Genomic DNA, 20,453 nt, shown 5'->3' on the forward strand with positions numbered 1-20,453 from the left:
TTAATTTACAGGATGAATATAGTTTTGTCATGGTGGTAGAATTCTGAGGGATTTAGTTTATAACTTCTAAAAATTATTATTTTTATTTTTGTCATTTTATAAGGACAGTATTTTTTAACTAGTATAGTGGTTTTGTTTAGGTGGATATCATGGGAAATAAATATTAGAAGTGGTTGATACATGACTTTACTACTACTGATTTGGACATTTACAGATGCTCCAAATGGCAATTTTAGGGGTGACACACACACGCACACACATTACAGAGAGAGACAGACATATAGACAGACAGACAGACAGAGAGATATTCTATTCACAATTAGCATTTGCGATGTATCTTTGGTGATTATCAAGGAGGTCAGCAGCCTCCATGTTGACTCTCAGTGACCCCATAGATCTTCTGATCTCCCCTGCCATTGTCTGTCCCACATCAGCAAGGTCTTGGTGGCTAGTAGTATGCAGTGGAAGTTGACTGAATACTAATTCTGAGCTTAGGCTGTAAAAGACTTTACCTCCAATGGACTCTGGCTTCTCTCTCTCTCTCTCTCTCTCTCTCTCTCTCTCTCTCTCTCTCTCTCTCTCTCTCTCTCCCCCAGCTCACTCTCTCTGTCTCTCTGTCTCTCTCCTCATTGGCTCTGGAGAAACTGGCTGCCATATCACATGACCAGACCATCGCCCCTGCCAATAGTCATGTAAATGAGGTTCATTGGGAATTGGACAGGACAAGCTTTCAGGCCATCAACTTGATCACAGCCTTCTGAGAGACTGAGTTTCAGCCACCGGATAAACTGCCCCTAGATTTCCAACCCTCGGAAACTGTGTGACATAACAAATATTTGTTGTTGTATGTAATGAAATGCCTTCAGCAAACAAGGTGACATTGTTTAAAGGGCGGAGCTACTTGTCTTCCGTGTCAACATACCACACTAATGTGTCTTGTGCCTCGTGGGTTTTAGATTCCCCTTGTTCCTTACTGTCTCGGGCCGTGTCAGGTCAGTGATGGAATAAACACGAAGAAAGAGCCCTGTGGAGTATTAACTGCTGTCAAGTCTCTCTCCTTTTGTCATGCCCTAAGATTCAGCAGGGTTGATATGAATTCACCATGCCTACTTTAAAGGACTGCGGCGAAGCAGGGCTCCTGCCGGAATCAGGCTGTGGACGGGGATTTCCTTTCCCTCCGCTTGCCTTAAGCCAGTAAAAGGCATTAAGTGAAAAATCTGATATATTTGTTAGGGCGTTTATTGCATTACTGAGTTATATTTTCAGTTCTCAGTGAACGTTTTATTGAGAACATAAACTTTGAAGAGGTTTTGTTCAGGGTTAGAGAATCTTTTCTTCTCTTTTGGTGAAATGATACCCCACAAAACGAGACCTTTCAGGAGCTATTTTGAGTACTGTTTACAGCGGAAGGACACACTGTTCCCTTCCGGTGAGGCAGTTTCTGCCTTCAGAACCTCCTCTGCAGCTGAGATTTGTGACTTCGGGGCTTGAGAAGCAGCTACCATTGCTATGCACTCTTTACCTCAAGCAGATGTGCCAGGAAGTCGGACGGTTTCTGCGGAGCCTCTTATGGTGGAAGTGTCCCTGCCAACCGCGCAATCCGAGCTAAATATTTATAGCTGATCTATCTGAAACAGAAGCCATTTATAAAGCCCAATGCAGATTGATTATTTTTTATAAGTGAAGATTTAGTTTTGAATTCTTAGTTCCATCTTATCATCAAAAATAAGAATTATCCTCTTCAGATGAAATCCTACTTTAATCAGCCCCTTGGAAGTCACAGAAATTGGCTAAACTGGTATAAATACCAAGAGCATCACACGGTTTCACGCGCACTGGTAATTTTTTCTTCACTCTTGATTCCTTTAAGGGCTGGTGGGATGGGTGAAATAATAAGACATCTGTGATCAATGTAAGCAAGTTAAAGGTAGAAAATGTCAGTCTTTCCATCAACTCTGGGTGGTAGGAGAAAGCTGCTAATCCCTTACTTATTTGGATGATGGGAAGTTGTGAGTCCCTTGATGTCCTTGAGAATGCCACACGGGGTGAGGCCATGGAGTTATAGCGGTCTTGAGTTTTTGTCTCAATGTATAGGTGACTCTAAGGAGATAGCATTGCCCAACAATAGTCTGATGTATTTTGAAGAGGTGTTTAAACAGCCAGGACTTGAACATAGAATTTCTGTTGTTTAAAAATGAATGTTTATTTTTTAAGTTCTTATTTCTGAGATGAAGATGAAACTCGGTAGGTATAATCTACATCGATATGCTCAGTCTTTATCAGACGTTTGGACATTTCTCTTCTCAGCGTGCCAGTCTTCTTTAGGCTAATGGCAGATTCTGGATTTCTCTTGCTCCCCATCTTCAAGGTTGTGCAATCCAGCTAGCTTTGCAGCAGATGGGTGCATGGTGATTGGAGAGAAATGGAGGGCACTGTTTGATCTGTTCCTGGGAGGCAGGGGAAATTCTGTGGATCACTCTGGCAAGCCAGTGCTAACTTTACTACCTCTACTTCAGAACCAGTTCTTCTCAGATCCAAGATTATGTAATGTTACAATCACAGCATTGGTAAATGTTTGTCCCGCTTCTCAGTCTTGTTTCTAAGGCACAAAATTACCCCATGCAAAAAAAAAAATTAGAGAAAATGCTGCCTGCTATTGATGGCCCATGTCTAAGGCTGTTGTTTCTTTCTTCCCAAGATTAGAAAAGTCAAGTAAAGAGAGAGAGAGAGAGAGAATGAGAGAGGCAGGGCAAGTTAAGAGGAATGCGGAACATTGACTATGATTTAAATAGCAGTATAGCATTATTTTTAGTGGCCTTAGAAGTATTTGCTTGAAGTTATTCATGATGCAAGATTCTCTTCACACACACACACACACACACACACACACGCTCCAGATCCACTAAGAATTATTTCTTATCATTTTAACTTAAGATTTTTCAGTTTCTAAAATTTCCCCCAAAGACTTCCTACAATGCTGGGCAGTGGTGGCACATGCCTTTAATCCCAACACTCAGGAGGCAGAGGCAGGTGGATCTCTGTGAGTTCGAGGCCAGCCTGGTCTACAAGAGCTAGTTCCAGGACAGGTTCCAAAGCTACAGAGAAACCCTGTCTCAGAAAAAAAAAAAAGAATTCCTACAAACAGCAGTGTCTTTTTCTTTTCTAGAAATATGAATACATATTGGCCAGCGAGATGGCTGACTGGGGAAAAGGCTTTTTCTGCCAAACCGGGGACCTGTGGAAGGAGGTTATCTTCTATCCACCAACCATGTCCTAGGTCATCTTGGTACCGAGTACCTAACCTCCTCCTCCTCCACCAATCGATCACTGTTAAAAATGAACATGACGTGAACATCCCCACATAGCTGCTAGGTTTCTCTGACCCTTAACGAGCATAGAGTCTCGCTGAGTACAGCATCATCAACCTGATAGGTAGAATGTCTCCCATCAGTCAGAGGTGGACGGAGAGGTCAAGTGTACCACTGGGGAAATAAAATACTGTGTGGTAAAAGAGCAGCTCAAGTCAACTTCACATGGCCAGCTACCGAGCCTACATAGAGGAGACTTGAAAGAATTGATTTGGAAAGAGGAAGTGGGGCATGAGGAAACGTCAGCTTAGTGTTATTACCCAGGGATAAGGATGAGAAAGTTACAACTATAGACAACTTGACAGCAAGCTATCAGACTGTGGGGAGTGTGCATATGTATGCATATATGTATGTATATGTGGGCATGTGTGTCTACATGACGGTATGTTCTCTTTACTAACACTAGAAATTATCTGCAATGCTCCCCAAAGGCATTCTTTCAAATTCACAGGTGCATCAATAAGTGAAAATCTAGGAGAGCAAAGAATGAAGGAAAAATTAGAGCAGAGTAATGAAGTTGCAGTTTTCTTGGAGTCATGGTCTAAAGTTAGCCTGAGAAAGATAGGACATAGGGATTAAGAGTCCCCACATAGAGCAAAGGCGCTTGACACACAGGAATGGGCTTCAGAAATAGAACCCAGCTTCAGCAATAGACTGCATTTTTTTTTTCGATTTTTAAAAACAAACAAACCTGCTTCTAGAAAAGAGAAACTGCAAGAAAAAAAAATTTCAAGGCAGTTTTTCCTTTAGATAGAGATGAAAAACACAGGGTTTTTGTTTTGTTTTGTTTTGTTTTGTTTTGTTTGAGGCAGGGTTTCTCTGTAGCTTTGGAGCCTGTTCTGGAACCAGCTTTTGTAGACCAGCTGTCCTCAGACTATAGAGATCTGTCTGCCTCTGCCTCTGAATGCTGGGATTAAAGGTGTGTGCCACCAATCTCCTGAGAATTCCTATAGGGTTGTCATAAATTTACAAAACTTGAGGGTTTCAAAAGCCAGCAACAGGAATCTTTAAAAGTCCCAGGGTCCTGTGGGAGTTCTGGGGGTCTTGAAAAGAGTCAAAGGAAATTGCCATGGAGAAACACATTCTCACTGGCTGCTCCCCAGGAATCCACTGTCCCAGCATGCCAGCATGAGCTCACAGACCAGAATTACAAACTATTAGAGAAAATCATTTGGACTAAGAATCAATAGCAAAAGAAACTGGATAAAACTCTCTCCGGACTCACGACTTCAGTTATTGAGAATTGTCAGATATGTCCATATCTGACATATACATCTATCCAAAAAATATAATGAAAGAAAAGGTCAAATCTAAAAGTAGCCGGAGAGACCATAGAGTTGAACAGGAAAAACAATATATTAGATGCCAATAAGTGCCGAACCTTTTGGGATGAAAAGTGGTTCCGAGGTGATTACCTAGCCTGGAAAACAGGAAGCAACAGATGAAAAATATGGAGGAGTGGATATAGACATTGAAAGATTAGTGAGGTGGCATTGTCCAACAGTTACAAACAAGGAAAGAGGATTCTGAAAGGGTTAAACCTCGGGCAGATTTTCTAGAACTGATGGTTATAATGTTTAGAAGACAGTGAAAGCTACGTTCATACATCAAGGTCATGTAAATAAATAGATAAAAAGTAAAGCAACCATAAGATTTTTTAAAAGGTAGCAAAGAATGACTGAACCATGAGATGTAAGGTGATTTAATAAAGTAATAAGCATAAAAAAGTGGTAATATATCAACAAAAGCAATAATAGCATCAAATGTGCCCTTTTAAGAAAGTAGAAAATGAAAGCAAATATCAGACAATAATTGTAGTGTCATTAAAATTAGTGTATTCTGATTTCTTTTGAATTGTTTGTCAGGCAAGTAGAGATTACTCTAAACCTTAATTTGCAGTCAAATTTCGTCAAATTATATTCAAAGCTAAGGAATGTGAAGTTTCTTCTGATACTTCTTTGATGGTAAAAGCTAGGCTTTCCCAGAGAGGCCATTTGGTTGCTGTAGTTTGGGTGACGCTGACACTTTTGGTTATGGGTTTGGAAAGTATCTGAAGGTCGACAAAAATGACCTATAGAAATTTGTTACTATCTCACCAAGAAGCACCATGAGGTGGTCTAACTAGGACACCTGATAATAGAATTAAAGTCAGGAACAGTCTTTACAAGAGTTCTGACTAGTTGGGTAAACCTGGCAGAATGTGTTCTCTGTTGCCCCATCCCTGAATTAACGAATCAGTGCTGTGACCTATTAGAATTACACCTGTCAGGCTGGAGAGATGGCTCCGTGGTTAAGAGCATTGCCTGCTCTCCCAAAGGTCCTGAGTTCAATTCCCAGCAACCACATGGTGGCTCACAACCATCTGTAATGATGTCTGGTTCCCTCTTCTGGCCTGCAGGCATACATGTAGACAGAATATTGTATACATAACAAATTTAAAAAAAAAAGCAGAATTACACCTGTCATTTCACAGAGACCCTAAAAGCCAGAAGAAATTGGGCTGATATGCTGCAGACTCTAAGAGACTAGGGATGCCAGCCCAGACATCTCTGGTGATGGAAAGCAAACCTTTTCATTACCAGAGATGGAGAAAAGAAGATATTTCATGTCAAAGTCAACTTAAACAATATCTATCTATAAGTCCAGCCCTACAGAAGATATAGAAGGAAAACTCTAAACCAAAGAGGTTAACTACGCCTAGGAAAACATAAGCAATAAATAATCTCACACCAGAAAAACCCAAAGAAGGGACACACACACACTACCACCAACAACGAAATAACAGAAAACAATCATTGGTCATTAATATCCCTCAATATCAATGAACTCAATTCCCCCAATTAAACACACACACACACACACACACACACACACACACACACACACACACACACAGGCTAACAGAATGGATAAGAAAACAGAGCCAATCTATCTGCTACATACAAGAAACACACCTCAATGTCAAAGATAGATAGTACCTCAGAGTAAAGGGTTGGAAAATCTTTTTCCAAGAAAATGGACCCAAGAAACAAGCTATTCTAATATCTAACAAAATAGTCTTCAAACCAAAATTAATAGAAAGAGATAGAAAAGGATATATATATATATATCCTTTTCTATATATATGTATATATATACATATATATCTTAATCATGTATCAAACCTCACATATTAATAGTGGGAGACTTCTGCACTCATTTCAATGGACATGTCATTCAGACAAAAACTAAACAGAAATAATGGAGCTAACAGACATTATGACTCAAATGGACTTAATAGACATCTACAGAACATTTCTCCCAAACACAAAAGAATATACCTTCTTCTCAGTACCTCATGGAAAATTCTCCAAAACTGACCACATACTCAGTAACAAAGCATGTCTCAATAGACACAAGAAAATTGAGCCTCTCAGGCCACCATGGGTTAAAGCTGGGTTTCAGGAACACCTGAAAACTCACGGAAACCAGACAATTTCCCCACTGAATGACTGCTGGGTTAAGGCATAAGTAAGAAAGAAATGAAAGACTTTCTAGAATTCAGTGAGTAGGAATGTGGAACATACCCACATTGATGGGACACAGCGGAAGTAGTGCTCAGAGGAACGGTCATAGCACTAAATGTTTTCATTTAAAGGAAAGAGAGAGCTCGTACTAGTGACTTAACAGCACACCTGAATGTTCTAGAACATAAAGAATCAAACACATCCAAGAAGAGCAAATGGCAGAAAATAACCTGAGAGCTGAAATCAGTAAAATAGAAACATGGAGAACAATACAAAGAATTACTGAAACAGAGTTGTTTCTTTAAAAAAATCATCAAGATAGACAAACCCTTATCTAAAACTAAATGAAAATCAGAGAGAGAATATCCAAATTAACAAAATCAAAAATGAAAAGAGGAACATAGCAGACATGGTATGGTAGAAATCCAAAGAACTGTTAGCTCATATTTAAAAACCTATATTCCAAAAAATTGGAAAATCTAAAAGAAATGGATAATTTTCTCAACAGATAACACTTACCAAAGTTAAACCAAGATCAGAAAACCGATTTAAATAAACTTATAACCTCCAAAGAAATAGAAACAGCCATTAAAAGTCTCCCAACCAAAAATGCCGAGGACCAGACTGTTTCAGTGCAGAATTCTGCCAGAGTCCCAAAGAAGAGTTAATGCCAATATTCCTCAAATTATTCCACAAAATAGAAACAAAAAGAACATTGCAAATTCATTTTATGAGGCCACAGTCATTCTGATACTCAAACCATACAAAATTTCAACAAAGTGAATTAAGGATCAATTTCCCTCAAGAACATTGGTGCAAAAATACTCAATAAAATATTCACAAGCAAACTGAATCCAAGAATATATCAAAAATTATCCACAATGATCAAATAGACTTCATCTCAAAGATGCAGGGATGGATCAGCACATAAAAATCTTGCAGTGCAATCTGCCACAAAAACAAACTGAGAAAAGAAAACACATGGTCATCTCATTAAATGCTGGAAAAGCCTTTCACAAAATCTAGCATCTCTTCATAATAAAAGTCTTGGAGAGATCATGGATTAAAGGACATGCCTAATCATAATAAAAGCAAAGTATAGCAAGCCTATAGCCAACATCAAATTAAAATGGGGAGAAACTCAAAACAATTCCAGTAAAAATCAGGAACAAGACAAGGCTGTCTATGGTCTCCATATCTATTCAATATAGTACTTGAAGTTATAGCGAGAGCAATAAGACAATTCATGGAGGTACAAATTGGAAATGAAGATGTTAAAGTATCTTTATTTGCAGATGATATTATAGTATACATGAGAGACCCAAGAAATTCTACCAGGGAATTCCTACTGCTGATAAACAGCTTCCAGCAAAGTCACTGGATACAAGATTAAATCAAACAAACAAAAAAATCAGTACCTCTCCTGTATACAAATGGCCAACAGGTTTAGAAAGAAATCAGGAAAACAACACGATTCAAAAATAGTCACAAATAATAAAAAATGTCTTGGAATAACTTTAACCAAGCAAGTGAAAGACCTGTATAATAAAAACTTCAAGTCTTTGAAGAAGGAAATTGAAGAAGATATCAGAAGATGGAAAGCTCATCCATGCTCATGGATCGGTAGGATTAACATAGTAAAAATGACCATCATACCAAAAGCAACCTGCAGTTTCAATGTAATCCCCATCAGAATTCTAACACAATTATTTACAGACATTGAAAGAACAGTACTTAACTTCATATGGAAAAACCAAAAACCCAGGATAACTAAAACAATATTATAAAATAAAAGAACTTCTAGAGGTATCATCATCCCTGATTTTAAGCTGTGCTGCAGAGCTGCAGTGTTACAAACCACATGGTATTTGTATAAAAAACAGACACATTGATCAAAGGAATCAAATGGAATCCTGGATATAAATCTACACTGCTATGAACATTGGGTTTTTGATAAAGAAGCCAGACATAGCCGGTGGAAAAGAAAGCATCATCAACAAATTGTGCTGATCTAACTGAATGTCAGCATGTAGAAGAATGCAAATTGACCATATCTGTCACCTTGCACAAAACTCAAGTCCAAGTGGACCAAACACTTCAACATAAAGCCAGATACTCTGAACCTTATAGAAGAGAAAGTAGGGAATAACCTTGAACACATTGGCACAGGAGATGTATCCTGAACAGAACACCAATAGCAAAGGTATTAAGATCAACAATTAATATATGTGATCTCATGAAACTGAAGAGCTTTTGTAAGGCAATGGACTCTACTGTCAGTAGGACCAAAGGGCAGCTATAAAATGGGAAAAGATTTTCACCAACTTCACAACTGACAGAGGGCTAATATTCAAACTATATAAAGAACTCAAGAAACTAGACATCAACAAACTAAATAATCCAGTTTTAAAATGGGGTACAGATCTAAAGAGAAAATTCTCAATAGAGGAATCTCAAATGGCATGGCCAAGCACCACTTAAAAAATGTTTGACCATCAGGAAACTTCAAATCAAAATGACTCTGAGATTCATTCTTAGGCCTGTCAGAATGGCTGGTACTAATGGCAGCTCATGCTGGCAAGGATGTAGACCAAAGGGAACACTCCTCCACTGCCTGGTGGGAGTGAAAACGTTTATAACTAATTTGGAAATCAATATTGCGGCTTCTCAGAGAATTGAGCATCAGTCTACCTCAAGACTCAGCTATACCACTCCTGATCATATGCCCAAAGGACATTCCATCCTATCACAAGGACACTTAAAGTCATTTTCATAGCAGCTCATCATACACAGTGAGTAAGCCCAATGGAGCACCTATGGGCTGGGATAGGCAGTGTTGTGGGCCTAAAGCTTAACGGAATCCCAGATCAGCAAGGATGTCTCCTTCCTGCCCAGCATGTAAGGTGTGCCTGTCATTTGTATCAGCTGGCTCTCCTGAAACCAGGTAGTACTGCTTACATCTCTAAAGCTGTTCCCATGGCAGAATCTTGTCACTGTAGGAGCCATTCAGAGAGAGTAGGTGAATGAATGCTGAGCAGAATCACTGAGCTTTCATCATCACGTGGAACTGGAATTGTGGAATACAGACAATGGTCTAGACCTGCAATACTGAACATCTCTATGCCCCAAATACAAGGGCACCCTCATATGTAAAAGAAGCACTTCTAAAGCTTAAGATCTTCACCAACCGCGCATGGGACAGATGGCTGATCTCCAAAATATACAAAGAACTCAAGAAATTGGTCATCAAAAGAACAAATAATTCAATAAAAAATGGGGTACAGACCTAAACAGAGAACTCTCAGCAGATGAATCTAAAATGGCTAAAAGACACTGAAGGAAATGCACAACATTCTTTGTCATCAGAGGAATGCAAATCAAGGTTCTATCTTACACCTTTAAGAATGACCAAGATCAAAAACACTGGTGCCAACTTATGATGGAGAGGTTGAGGGGTGAAGGCAACACTTCTGCGTTGCTGGTGGGAATGCAAACTTGAATGGCCACTTTGGAAATCTGTATGGTATTTTCTCAGAAAATTAGGAAACAACCTACCTCAAGACCCAGCAATACTACTTTTGAGTATATACCAAAAGGATGCTCACACCACAAGGACATATGCTCAACTATGCTCATAGCAGCATTATTTGTCATAGGCAGAACCTGAAAACAGCCTAAATGCCCCTTGACCAAAGAATGGATAAAGAAGATGTCGTACATTTACCCAATGGAGTACTACTACACAGCAGAAAAAAATGACATCTTGAAATTTTTGGGCAAATGGATGGATCTTAAAAACATCATATTGAGTGAGGTAACTCAGACCCAGAAAGAGAAATATAATATGTACTCACTCATAAGTGGCTTTTAGACAAAAAGCAAAGAAAAACCAACCTACAATTCACAATCCCAAAGAACCTAGACAACAAAGAGGACCCTAAGAGAGACAGTGTTTTCTGAATAAATTGGCAGCATGGGGGTCATGGAAGGGGGCAGGAAGGGAGGGGAGTGAAGAAAAATATATAGCTCAATAAAAATAATGAAAAAGATGAAAAAATAAAAATAAAAAGATTTCCTGTATTCAAAAGAAAACAAAACAAAAAGATACCTATTTAATTTGTACAAATTTGTGTCAGGTCTCAAAATCAGATATGATTCCAGTTGGACTCTTTTTTATCAAAGCAACATAAAATTGATAGAAATGAAATGTTCACTGTGGTAATATTAATACATAAACAGTACTTTCGATATAATTGTGTCTTTATTGTGAAGTCTGTCTATTTCAGACTTAATATTTAGAAATAGTAATGGCAGCTTTGTAAGGGTGAGAAGGACTTGAGACAGGAAGATACAGTGTTGGTGACTTGGTCCATCTGTAAGGGGGAGAAGAAGGAACTTGAAAATGCCTCCTTTTTTTGTGGACTAATGTCTCTCAACAAAGACTCTAAAACCAGTCCACAGATCTATATCTGTAAATGAAAGAAACAAAGAAACAGATGAGCAGCCATGCAACACTGGATCCATTCCTGAAGCCTTCAGATAGGAGAATTTAGTGAGGTCTCATGGACCATCCTGTGACTGAAGCGCATCACCTCCTTTCCCCTTCCACACCCGCTCCAGAGATACTTGAGTGCCCTTCTTGCACTAATTTTCCATGCTCAGTACCTTCCAGACTTTTAAAAATACTCCCAGAGTGGCTTGGCCCTGATCCTCCCCTGGCTGCCTCTGAGAGTCGGTGCAGTTAGCCCTGCCTGCAGAAATACAGCGATTCCTGGCTAAAATCCTTTGGAGAGCGTGGATGGCTTCATTGAGCATTCCACCGCCATTTCCTACCTACTTTCCGCGCTGTCGAATGGGGTAGTTTCCTTGTTGGACTGTAATATGTGTGCGGATGGGAGCCGAGCCTGGGAACGTGCCTGACACATGCTCTCTTCTCTGTGAAGGGGGTATCGTCAGTGTTACGTTAATTAGCCCTGTCTGATTGCCCCGACCAGCAGAACAGTTTCCATGGAAAGCAAAGCCGGGCCGACGGAGCATGGCTGCCCGCACGTCGGAAAGCTTATACCACATCAAAGGCTTCGCTTCTAGCCTTCTCTCCAATAATCTGAAGAGACACGGATCCTCTATCTACTGTTGTTTTAAAGGTCATCTTGAATTGATTCTGCCCCGTATCATATAAGCATATCTATTTGTTAACCTGGATGCTTGTATCAGAATGGCTGGCATTTTGGCAGGACACTTGCTTCAGTAATTTTATATTTCAGGCAAGAAAATAGAAATTCTTAGAGGAAAAGTAATTTTAGTAACTAGAGAATTTAATAGCCGCTCTATTTTAATTCTCCCAGTTATTTGGTATTAATTTCCTATAAATGCGTCCATATGTGCAATGCTGTACAAAGATTCTATGAAGAAGTGTTGGCAACTATTTGATAAACTGTCTTTTCTAATTTTTTACTCCTGGACTTACTTTCATCCATTCTGAAATAATCAGTACTTTGCTTACAGTCAAAATATTTTCAGTCAACAATACTTAGGATATCTAGAGAAAAGGTCAGCGTGGAGTAACAGAGCCTGGAAGGATGCATCTGAGTTTGGTTGGTTTATTTCAGCAGGTAATTTAAGTTGTTTTTCTGGTCAGGAACCAACTGAAGTATATAAAACATGCCATAAACCTGAGGTCCTATTTAGTGGATTTCTTCTTTGGTCTGATTTCTGTGTTTTTGCTTATGTTTCTAGGCTCAGCTATGTAAATCATGCCGAAGATTTGGCTTCCAAGCTTCTACAGTGTTCCCCAAAGAACAGGCTATCTGCACAGGCCGCCTTGAGCCACGAGTATTTCAGCGATCTGCCCCCGCGGCTATGGGAGCTGACCGATAGTGAGTAGGACCCATCTGCAGCGTCCAATCAGAGCACTTTGTCCTCAATATGTAGCTTGCATATAGATAGATGGCCTCATTCATGTGTGCATAAGCATAAGGTTATGAGGTTATGTATATATGTGTATGCATTATGAGACTATGTGCGCGTGTATGTATTATGAGTGTGTGTGTGTGTGTGTGTGTGTGTGTGTGTGTGAGAGAGAGAGAGAGAGAGAGAGAGAGAGAGAGAGAGAGAGAGAGAGAGAGAGAGAGAGAGAGAGATATGTCATTGCTCAAGCCAGAAGGGGGATCATGTGTATATATATTTATTGGAGTCCTGCCATTCAATTGCTAGCTTACCAGACACAAAAAGAAAATGGATTCATTTTCTGCTATCTCTGCTCTGCAGTCTGCAGCTGCACGTCTTTGTATTTGATTATGTGTGTGTCCAAAAAATGATCTGAGCAGTCATAAAGGCAAAGGAAAATATGATTTACATATTTAGTGCTTTCTGCACACAGTGCTATTTTAACTGGCTGCAGTACACAGAGGAAAAATGATTCATATCTGTTTGATTTTCAGAGACCATCTTGGTTGTAACAATAACCTTAAAGAGCCCTGTTAGGCAGGGAGCTGAAGAGCAGAGCTGGCAATTGGCTGATGTACTGAGCTGGCATGTAAGAACCGAAGACATGTAATTCATTTTAACTGCACATGCTCTTGGTATTTGTACAGACAGCTCTTCTCTAGATCTTTTTAAAACAAAACACATTCCTGGGTGGGTTTTTGTTTTGTTTTTACAGAAGTGCTCATATTTGCACAGACTTTTCCAATTACATTTAAAGTATTCGGGGAAGGATTTATGGCTGGGCGGATCTCAGCTTTCTTCCCGAGTGTGAAACAGAATTCTTGTGAAATTTTAAAATACACTGTGGCAGCAGTAGGAATATTTTTATTCAGTGATGATATGTTCTTTCCAAAAGACCCATTAGAGATATTTCTTAACATATTTTCCTGATTGCCTTAAAATAGCATACTACATAGATGCATAAATATTTGTAATGCATTTATTAATTCCTGTACATACGTCACTTAATAGTAGATGTGAAGTTACTGCCTTTGTCTCTAAGAGTTTTGGCTACCCCTGCAGTATTGGATTGGATTCTCCATAGCAACAGTCACAATCACCCTCGATTTGGGCACTAAATCCTATGTAACAACTCCCTTGAGCCTTCTCAAGCTAAATTAGATAGATAGATAGATAGATAGATAGATAGATAGATAGATAGATAGATAGATAGATAGATATAAGTGATAGATAGATTAGATAGATAGATAGATAGATAGATAGATAGATAGATAGATAGATAGATAGATAGATAGAGATAGAGATGATAGAGATAGATATATAAATAGATAGATAGAAAGATAGATAGATATAGATGATAGATAGATAGAGAGAGATGATAGAGATAGATAGATGATAGATATATAAATAGATAGATAGAAAGATAGATAGATATAGATGATGGATATATAGATAGATAGACAGACAGTGATAGGGATAGATAGATAGATAGATAGATAGATAGATAGATAGATAGATAGATAGATAGACAGTGATAGAGATAGGTAGATAGATAGATAGATAGATAGATAGATAGATAGATAGATAGATAGATAGATAGATAGATAGATATCTCACACTTATTTCTATTCATTTTCTTGTAGCCCTAAGGTAACTGTAGACGTATTGGCCTAATTCTCTCCTTATGCTTACAAATCTTCTTTAACATCTCAATTATTCCCAGCCTATATTTCCTTTATCATCCATACTACTTCCTTTCCAAAGATCTACCATCTATTACAGCAGTGATCCCAACCTTTTAAAGAAAATTCAAGATTAAAACCTATGAAAAAAACAAAACAAAATAGTGAATTGATCATGCATATCTTTATACTTTCAAAAACAAACGGTGCAAATGGGATCATTAGTGTATGGCTTCCTGAACTTCAGAACTGAGGATTGTTTTCCCCATGCGGTATAGCTTCCACCTTGATCTCTCCCCTCCTTAGCGACATATCAATCCCAGTCAACCTGATGGCTGGGTTTAAGTCAAATTTTGAGGGTCTGCGAATTCTGAATTCTGTAGTAGTACTTTCCTGTTAATATGGACTTATTACCCCCTTGCCACTTAGTTTATCAGCCGGTGGTTAAATCCAGTTTCTGTAAGGGAGTAAATGCCTACACATTATCACTGAGCAGCAGACTGCCAACCGAGACAGCCTTGCCCCCGTCATTAACAAGTGCAATGTATGCAGAACACCAGAGGGGAATTAAAACCACAAAAAATACCTCAGGGTGGTATTTTTAATATGAGAATTTAATTTGTAATTTCACAGATTAAGAATTTTGGCTGCATTAATCCCTTTATCAGCTCACAGCAGGCCATTTGCAGAAGCATAACCATAAGGCGATATTCATTGGCAGAAACACGTCTCTGCATAACGTTAAACATCACGAGCAGTGAAACCTTTTGAAGGGGGGAGAATAAAGATGAAAAATCATTATATTTTTAAAGCGAGATTCTACTAAATGCCTCCGGTAACAATTTTGAGTTACAGAAATGCTATTTCTGCGTCTAGAAGATAATCATTATGAAGGATAAATCCATTCGCAAGAAAGGACAATCCCAGTATTAAATACTATAGTCATTTCCATTTAGAACAACGTGGCTGCCCTTGTAAACATGTTTGCAAAACAAAGAATCCCCAGACTTATGCGACTTCAGGAATTAGGCTGCTTGACTCTTGTGTGAGTTTGTATTTGACTGGCTGTACTCGGAAATGTTCAGTCTTCACATCAAACTTCAGATTTGTGTAGTTTTTTGTAAAGGTCACTGTCCGGCAAATGGCAGAGTTGGTGACAGCCACAGAACCTTCATGTCTTTCCTTTCAAGAGCGTTTGGGGGAGGCTGGACCTGCCAGTACTGCAGAACCAACAGAAGGACGAGTCCACAAGTGGGGGTGCTGATCCCCAGCCTGAGGAACCTGCTGTCTTGGTCAGCTCACACTGTCATGAGGAAATAGCACAGCGGAGGAGGCTGAGACAGTAGATATTTATCCTCATAGTTCCAGGGATAGACAGAAGATGAAGATAGACTGCTTGATTCTGTTCCTGTCCTCACGCTGGCAGAGGCCCGCCCTGCTTGGTCCTCATAGGGAGAGGAACATGTCTCTGCTCTTCTTCCTATAAAGCTACTAATCCCATTGTGAGGACCACTCCCTTCCTAAAGTCATCTAAGCTTCTAAGCTTCATTACCTCCCAAGGTCCCATCCCCAGATAGCAACACATCGGGGCTGGGGCCACTAACATCAATTTGAAAGGGGGCCCAATTCATTCCACAAAGCTCTTAGTCTCTGATGGCTCACAGCACTTTACAGAAGAATGTCCACAAGACAACCACACCAAAACAACTTAAGGCAGAACCTGAAACCAAGCTAAAAGGAGAATACTGGTCTCCAGCCTTGACATGCTTTGGTTAATCAGACCCCGTGGGTGTACGGCCCACATAGGTATGAGAATCAATGGAGTCGGTGGAGCTGTTTGGGACCAGATAATAGGGCTGATACGGCTGATCTGGATTCTCCAGGAACAGGGCTAGGAAGTGTAAAACTCAGCTGACTTCTCCAAATGGTCACTGAAGCCCATCAGAACATTTATTGTGGCTATGTAATAAAATTTAGAAGTGAAGAATTAGTGTCACCAAAGTAGGAAATAAAATAAATACATCAAGGGAAAGAAATTGAACAATTGCCTAGGGATCTGTCTGACAGTTAACGCTGACCAAGGGCATTCTCTTCCTGTCCCCAAACCCCAGCAGCCTTGCTCTACTTCTTCAAAAAGATTTAATTGCAGGGCAGTAAATAGAGGCTCATTTAGAAGAAATTCATTACTTTCCCCAAGCACACCACGGCGCATTCTCCTGTGTATACTGTCAAGTTACATAAATAATTGAAACTGAACTATGCTTGTCAAAGTAAATGAACAAAATATACTTCACAGCACAGAGTCCTTGATTTTATTACATTCATTTGCTAATTCATAAAACTCAAATCTCCTAAAAGAAGGCCGGCAAATTGGTTCGGTGTGGAGATCACTGAGCAGGAACTCAGACTGGAAGTTCAGCTCCCCGGGTCTTGGTCAGGCAACTGTGGACATGGGCCTTCGTCCCTCTATGCTTTCCACTTCTCATTCAGAGAGTGAGCTGAGGAAGGCAAGGTAGTCTTGAGGGACCCTCCCAGATGTAATATTTGCAGCTTTACCCGCATGGTCCTCTATAATACCTTAACACCGCAAGGCTATTATGTAGCGTCACGCCATCTTTTTATGAGTGTAGCGAGCACACCTGTTTTCTTCTTTCGTTAATTAATAACTTTATTTGAGACAGAGTTTCACTATATCAATAGACTGACCTTGCACTCACAGAGCTCCTTGCCTGCATCTGCCTTGCAGTGCTGGGATTAAGCTCCTGCATCACTGTGCTGGCTCACCAGTGCACTTACTTTAAAAGGCTTTGCTGTTTCCTTTTCCCGTTGTGTCCGGACTGTTTCCCCACAGGCAGCAATAGCTCTGATGGTGCCATTTCAACACCTCTGTCTTTGCGGGGTTCCCTAGCTTTTCGTTGATTTGTCACTGGAATTTCACACAGTATCTGCCACCTCTTTCTGCTGACACTTGGTTTCCCCGACAGGATTCTTTCACGGTTTCCTTTTCATCTCCTTGATCTCTCCTCTGCAAGCTCTTCTCCTATGCCAGGCCAGCAGGCTGAGGCACATGGTTAGTGTCCCAATGTGTCCTCCTTAGACCTTCCTGTCTGGCTCACTCCCTAGAGCTGGGTAATTCCACCCAGTCTCGAGATGTAGATATCATCCAAACACTGGAGGCCCCTTAAGTCCCATCCCTAGTCCTCGCTCTCCTGACTCTCATAGTAGATACTGAAAAGGTAGGATTACTAGATTCAGACTCAAGCTTTTCACACCATCTTGCTCCTGCTGAATTCCTGCTATTGAGAATAAATGGCAACACCATCTTTCTGGGTGATGGAGGCGATTGTTGTTTCCTCGGCTCCTGTCCCGTGCCTCCACAGAGCCACACCAGCCCACAGCTCACCTTGCCGCTCCCCTCCTGTATGTTCACAAGAGCTCAGACCACTTCCCCTGCCTCCCTGAAGTCAGCTCTGGCTTCTCCTCTTTCCATATTTTTGGGCTTGCTTCCCCTCCAGGTTTGTCTGCCCCCTCGCCTTCACATGGCTGCTCAAACATCCCTTCTCTATCAGGGACTGCTCTGACCGTCTCTCCAAGGTCTGTTTTTTCCTTCTCCACTTCCCTTCTTCACAACACTTACCATTATTTATTAGATGTGTTTAGTTGTTTGTTTTGTCCCCCTCGCAGTCAGAAGGTCGCAAGCTAGCCTTTCCTTCTCCTCTGATTTGTTTGCTGTAGGAATCTGCGATTCCGAGGAAATGTTAGAGTAACAGCCTACTTCTGTCATGAGTGGCTGAAAGAATGGCAAAGGCCTGTCTCCAAATCCAGGTTTATTGTTCTAAGATCATAGAAGCAGGATCTGTGGCTCTGTGTTGTGCAAGTGGATATGTGTGTACGTGTGTATGTGTGGAAATGTTTATAGTTGTGTGTGTGCTTTTGACCACTGGCATTTCAAACGCAAACACATACCACAGTGTGCCCCATGCTGGGAATCCAGACTGCATTGCAATCTCCATTTCCTTTTAGACAAAATGGTGCCAACGTGCTTATAGCTGTGTTAATGGAACCTTCTCGTTCTCTCCTCAGTGTCTTCTATTTTTACCGTCCCTAATGTGAGATTGCAGCCGGAAGCTGGAGACAGTATGAGGGCCTTTGGGAAAAACAATAGTTATGGCAAAAGTCTATCGAACAGCAAGCACTGACAAGCCCGGCATTCTCAGGAGAGCACAGGTAAGAGACGCTGCTTTACTGGAAAGTAATATTCATAAAAGACATGGAAGAGACCTATTCACTGAAGTCTTTCAGCCTCATCTCCCCTGGAAACTGTCTTAGGAGTTCCATGGGCTATTTTGGCATTCATCAAACATTTGGCTGGGGCAGAGACCCATCAGGACTGTCAATGTTTTCAGGCACCACCTAGGCTGTGAGTCAAGTTCCGCTGCGCCATGTGCATTAGTGATGCGGTCACATGCAAACCGTTGAGTCACGAGTGTCTACTTTAACTGATCTTGAATTCATCACCGATGTTGGGGAAGTTCCACTTTGAGCTGCACCTAAAGCGTGAAGCTGTTTTGTCTGACCAATTAAATTTGTTTTTTTAATTATTTACTGTCATTTTAAAATGAGGACATTTCATACGGAAGTCTCGATTTCCATGAAGCATCGGCAACTCTGACAATACTCCTTCCATCCCGTCATAAAATTTTATGTGTGAGAAGGAGAATAACTTGTCCCCGTTTTAAAATTAGCTGGCCACTGGGCCCTCATTGGTTTCCGATTCCTGTCTGGCCCCTGTCACAGACCTATCATAGTAAAGCTTTGGTTTTCACAGTTTAGTTCTTTGAACTCTACTGTTTTGCAGGTAGGAACTGTAAACTAGCTTGGTGGTGTCCAGGCATGTCAGCCTACCAAGTCATCACACATGCCCAGTGGCCAGCAGAAGACAGCAGTGTCTGGGAGGTTGTGTCTTTCTGGGTTAGAGCAGTGTCTGGAAGGTTGTGTCTTTCTGGGTTACCAGAGCAGTGTCTGGAAGGTTGTTTCTTTCTGGGTTAGAGCAGTGTCTGGAATGTTGTGTCTTTCTGGGTTACCAGAGAACAGTATCTGGGAGGTTGTGTCTTTCTGGGTTACCAGAGAACAGTGTCTGGGAGGTTGTGTCTTTCTGGGTTACCAGAGCGGTGTCTGGAAGGTTGTGTCTTTCTGGGTTACCAGAGCAGTGTCTGGGAGGTTGTGTCTTTCTGGGTTACCAGAGAGCAGTGTCTGGGAGGTTGTGTCTTTCTGGGTTACCAGAGCAGTGTCTGGGAGGTTGTGTCTTTCTGAGTTAGAGCAGTGTCTGGGAGGTTGTGTCTTTCTGGGTTACCAGAGAACAGTGTCTGGGAGGTTGTGTCTTTCTGGGTTACCAGAGAACAGTGTCTGGGAGGTTGTGTCTTTCTGAGTTAGAGCAGTGTCTGGGAGGTTGTGTCTTTCTGGGTTACCAGAGAACAGTGTCTGGGAGGTTGTGTCTTTCTGGGTTACCAGAGAACAGTGTCTGGGAGGTTGTGTCTTTCTGGGTTACCAGAGCAATGTCTGGAAGGTTGTGTCTTTCTGAGTTAGAGCAGTGTCTGGGAGGTTGTGTCTTTCTGAGTTAGAGCAGTGTCTGGGAGGTTGTGTCTTTCTGAGTTACCAGAGAGCAATGTCTGGGCTTTGTAACATCTCCCTCTGTTTGTTCGTTTGTTTGTCATTTCAAGTAAGGGCTTCTGTGTAGCCCTGACTGTCCTGGAACTCCCCCTGTAGACCAGGCTGGCCTCAGACTCAGAGATCTATCTTCCTCTGCCTCTTGAGTATTGTGATTAAAGGCGTGTGCCACCACTGGCCACATCTCAGTCTTCGGCAAATGAAGAAAGAGCTTCCCTTGTAAGGAAGCCTTCTTAATGTTGGTTTCTGTTAAGCATGTTCATCACTTCTGTGTTCCATAAATG

The 20,453-nt window shown here is 40.7% G+C and overlaps 1 protein-coding gene across 8 annotated transcripts in view; it reads left to right on the forward strand.

Annotated features, from left to right (window-relative positions):
- The window catches only part of Cdk14 (cyclin dependent kinase 14), a 591,789-nt gene that overhangs the window by 495,637 nt on the left and 75,699 nt on the right, over positions 1 to 20,453 (forward strand). For all 8 annotated transcript variants that reach the window (XM_075956305.1, XM_075956306.1, XM_075956307.1 and 5 more), the window contains 2 exons: positions 12,611 to 12,750; positions 18,586 to 18,729. In XM_075956305.1, the coding sequence (XP_075812420.1) occupies positions 12,611 to 12,750; positions 18,586 to 18,701 (256 nt within the window). In that variant the 3' untranslated portion in view covers positions 18,702 to 18,729. The remainder of the gene's footprint in view (positions 1 to 12,610; positions 12,751 to 18,585; positions 18,730 to 20,453) is intronic.

Source organism: Microtus pennsylvanicus, chromosome 22 (assembly GCF_037038515.1).
Source record: "Microtus pennsylvanicus isolate mMicPen1 chromosome 22, mMicPen1.hap1, whole genome shotgun sequence".
Lineage (NCBI taxonomy): Eukaryota > Metazoa > Chordata > Mammalia > Rodentia > Cricetidae > Microtus > Microtus pennsylvanicus.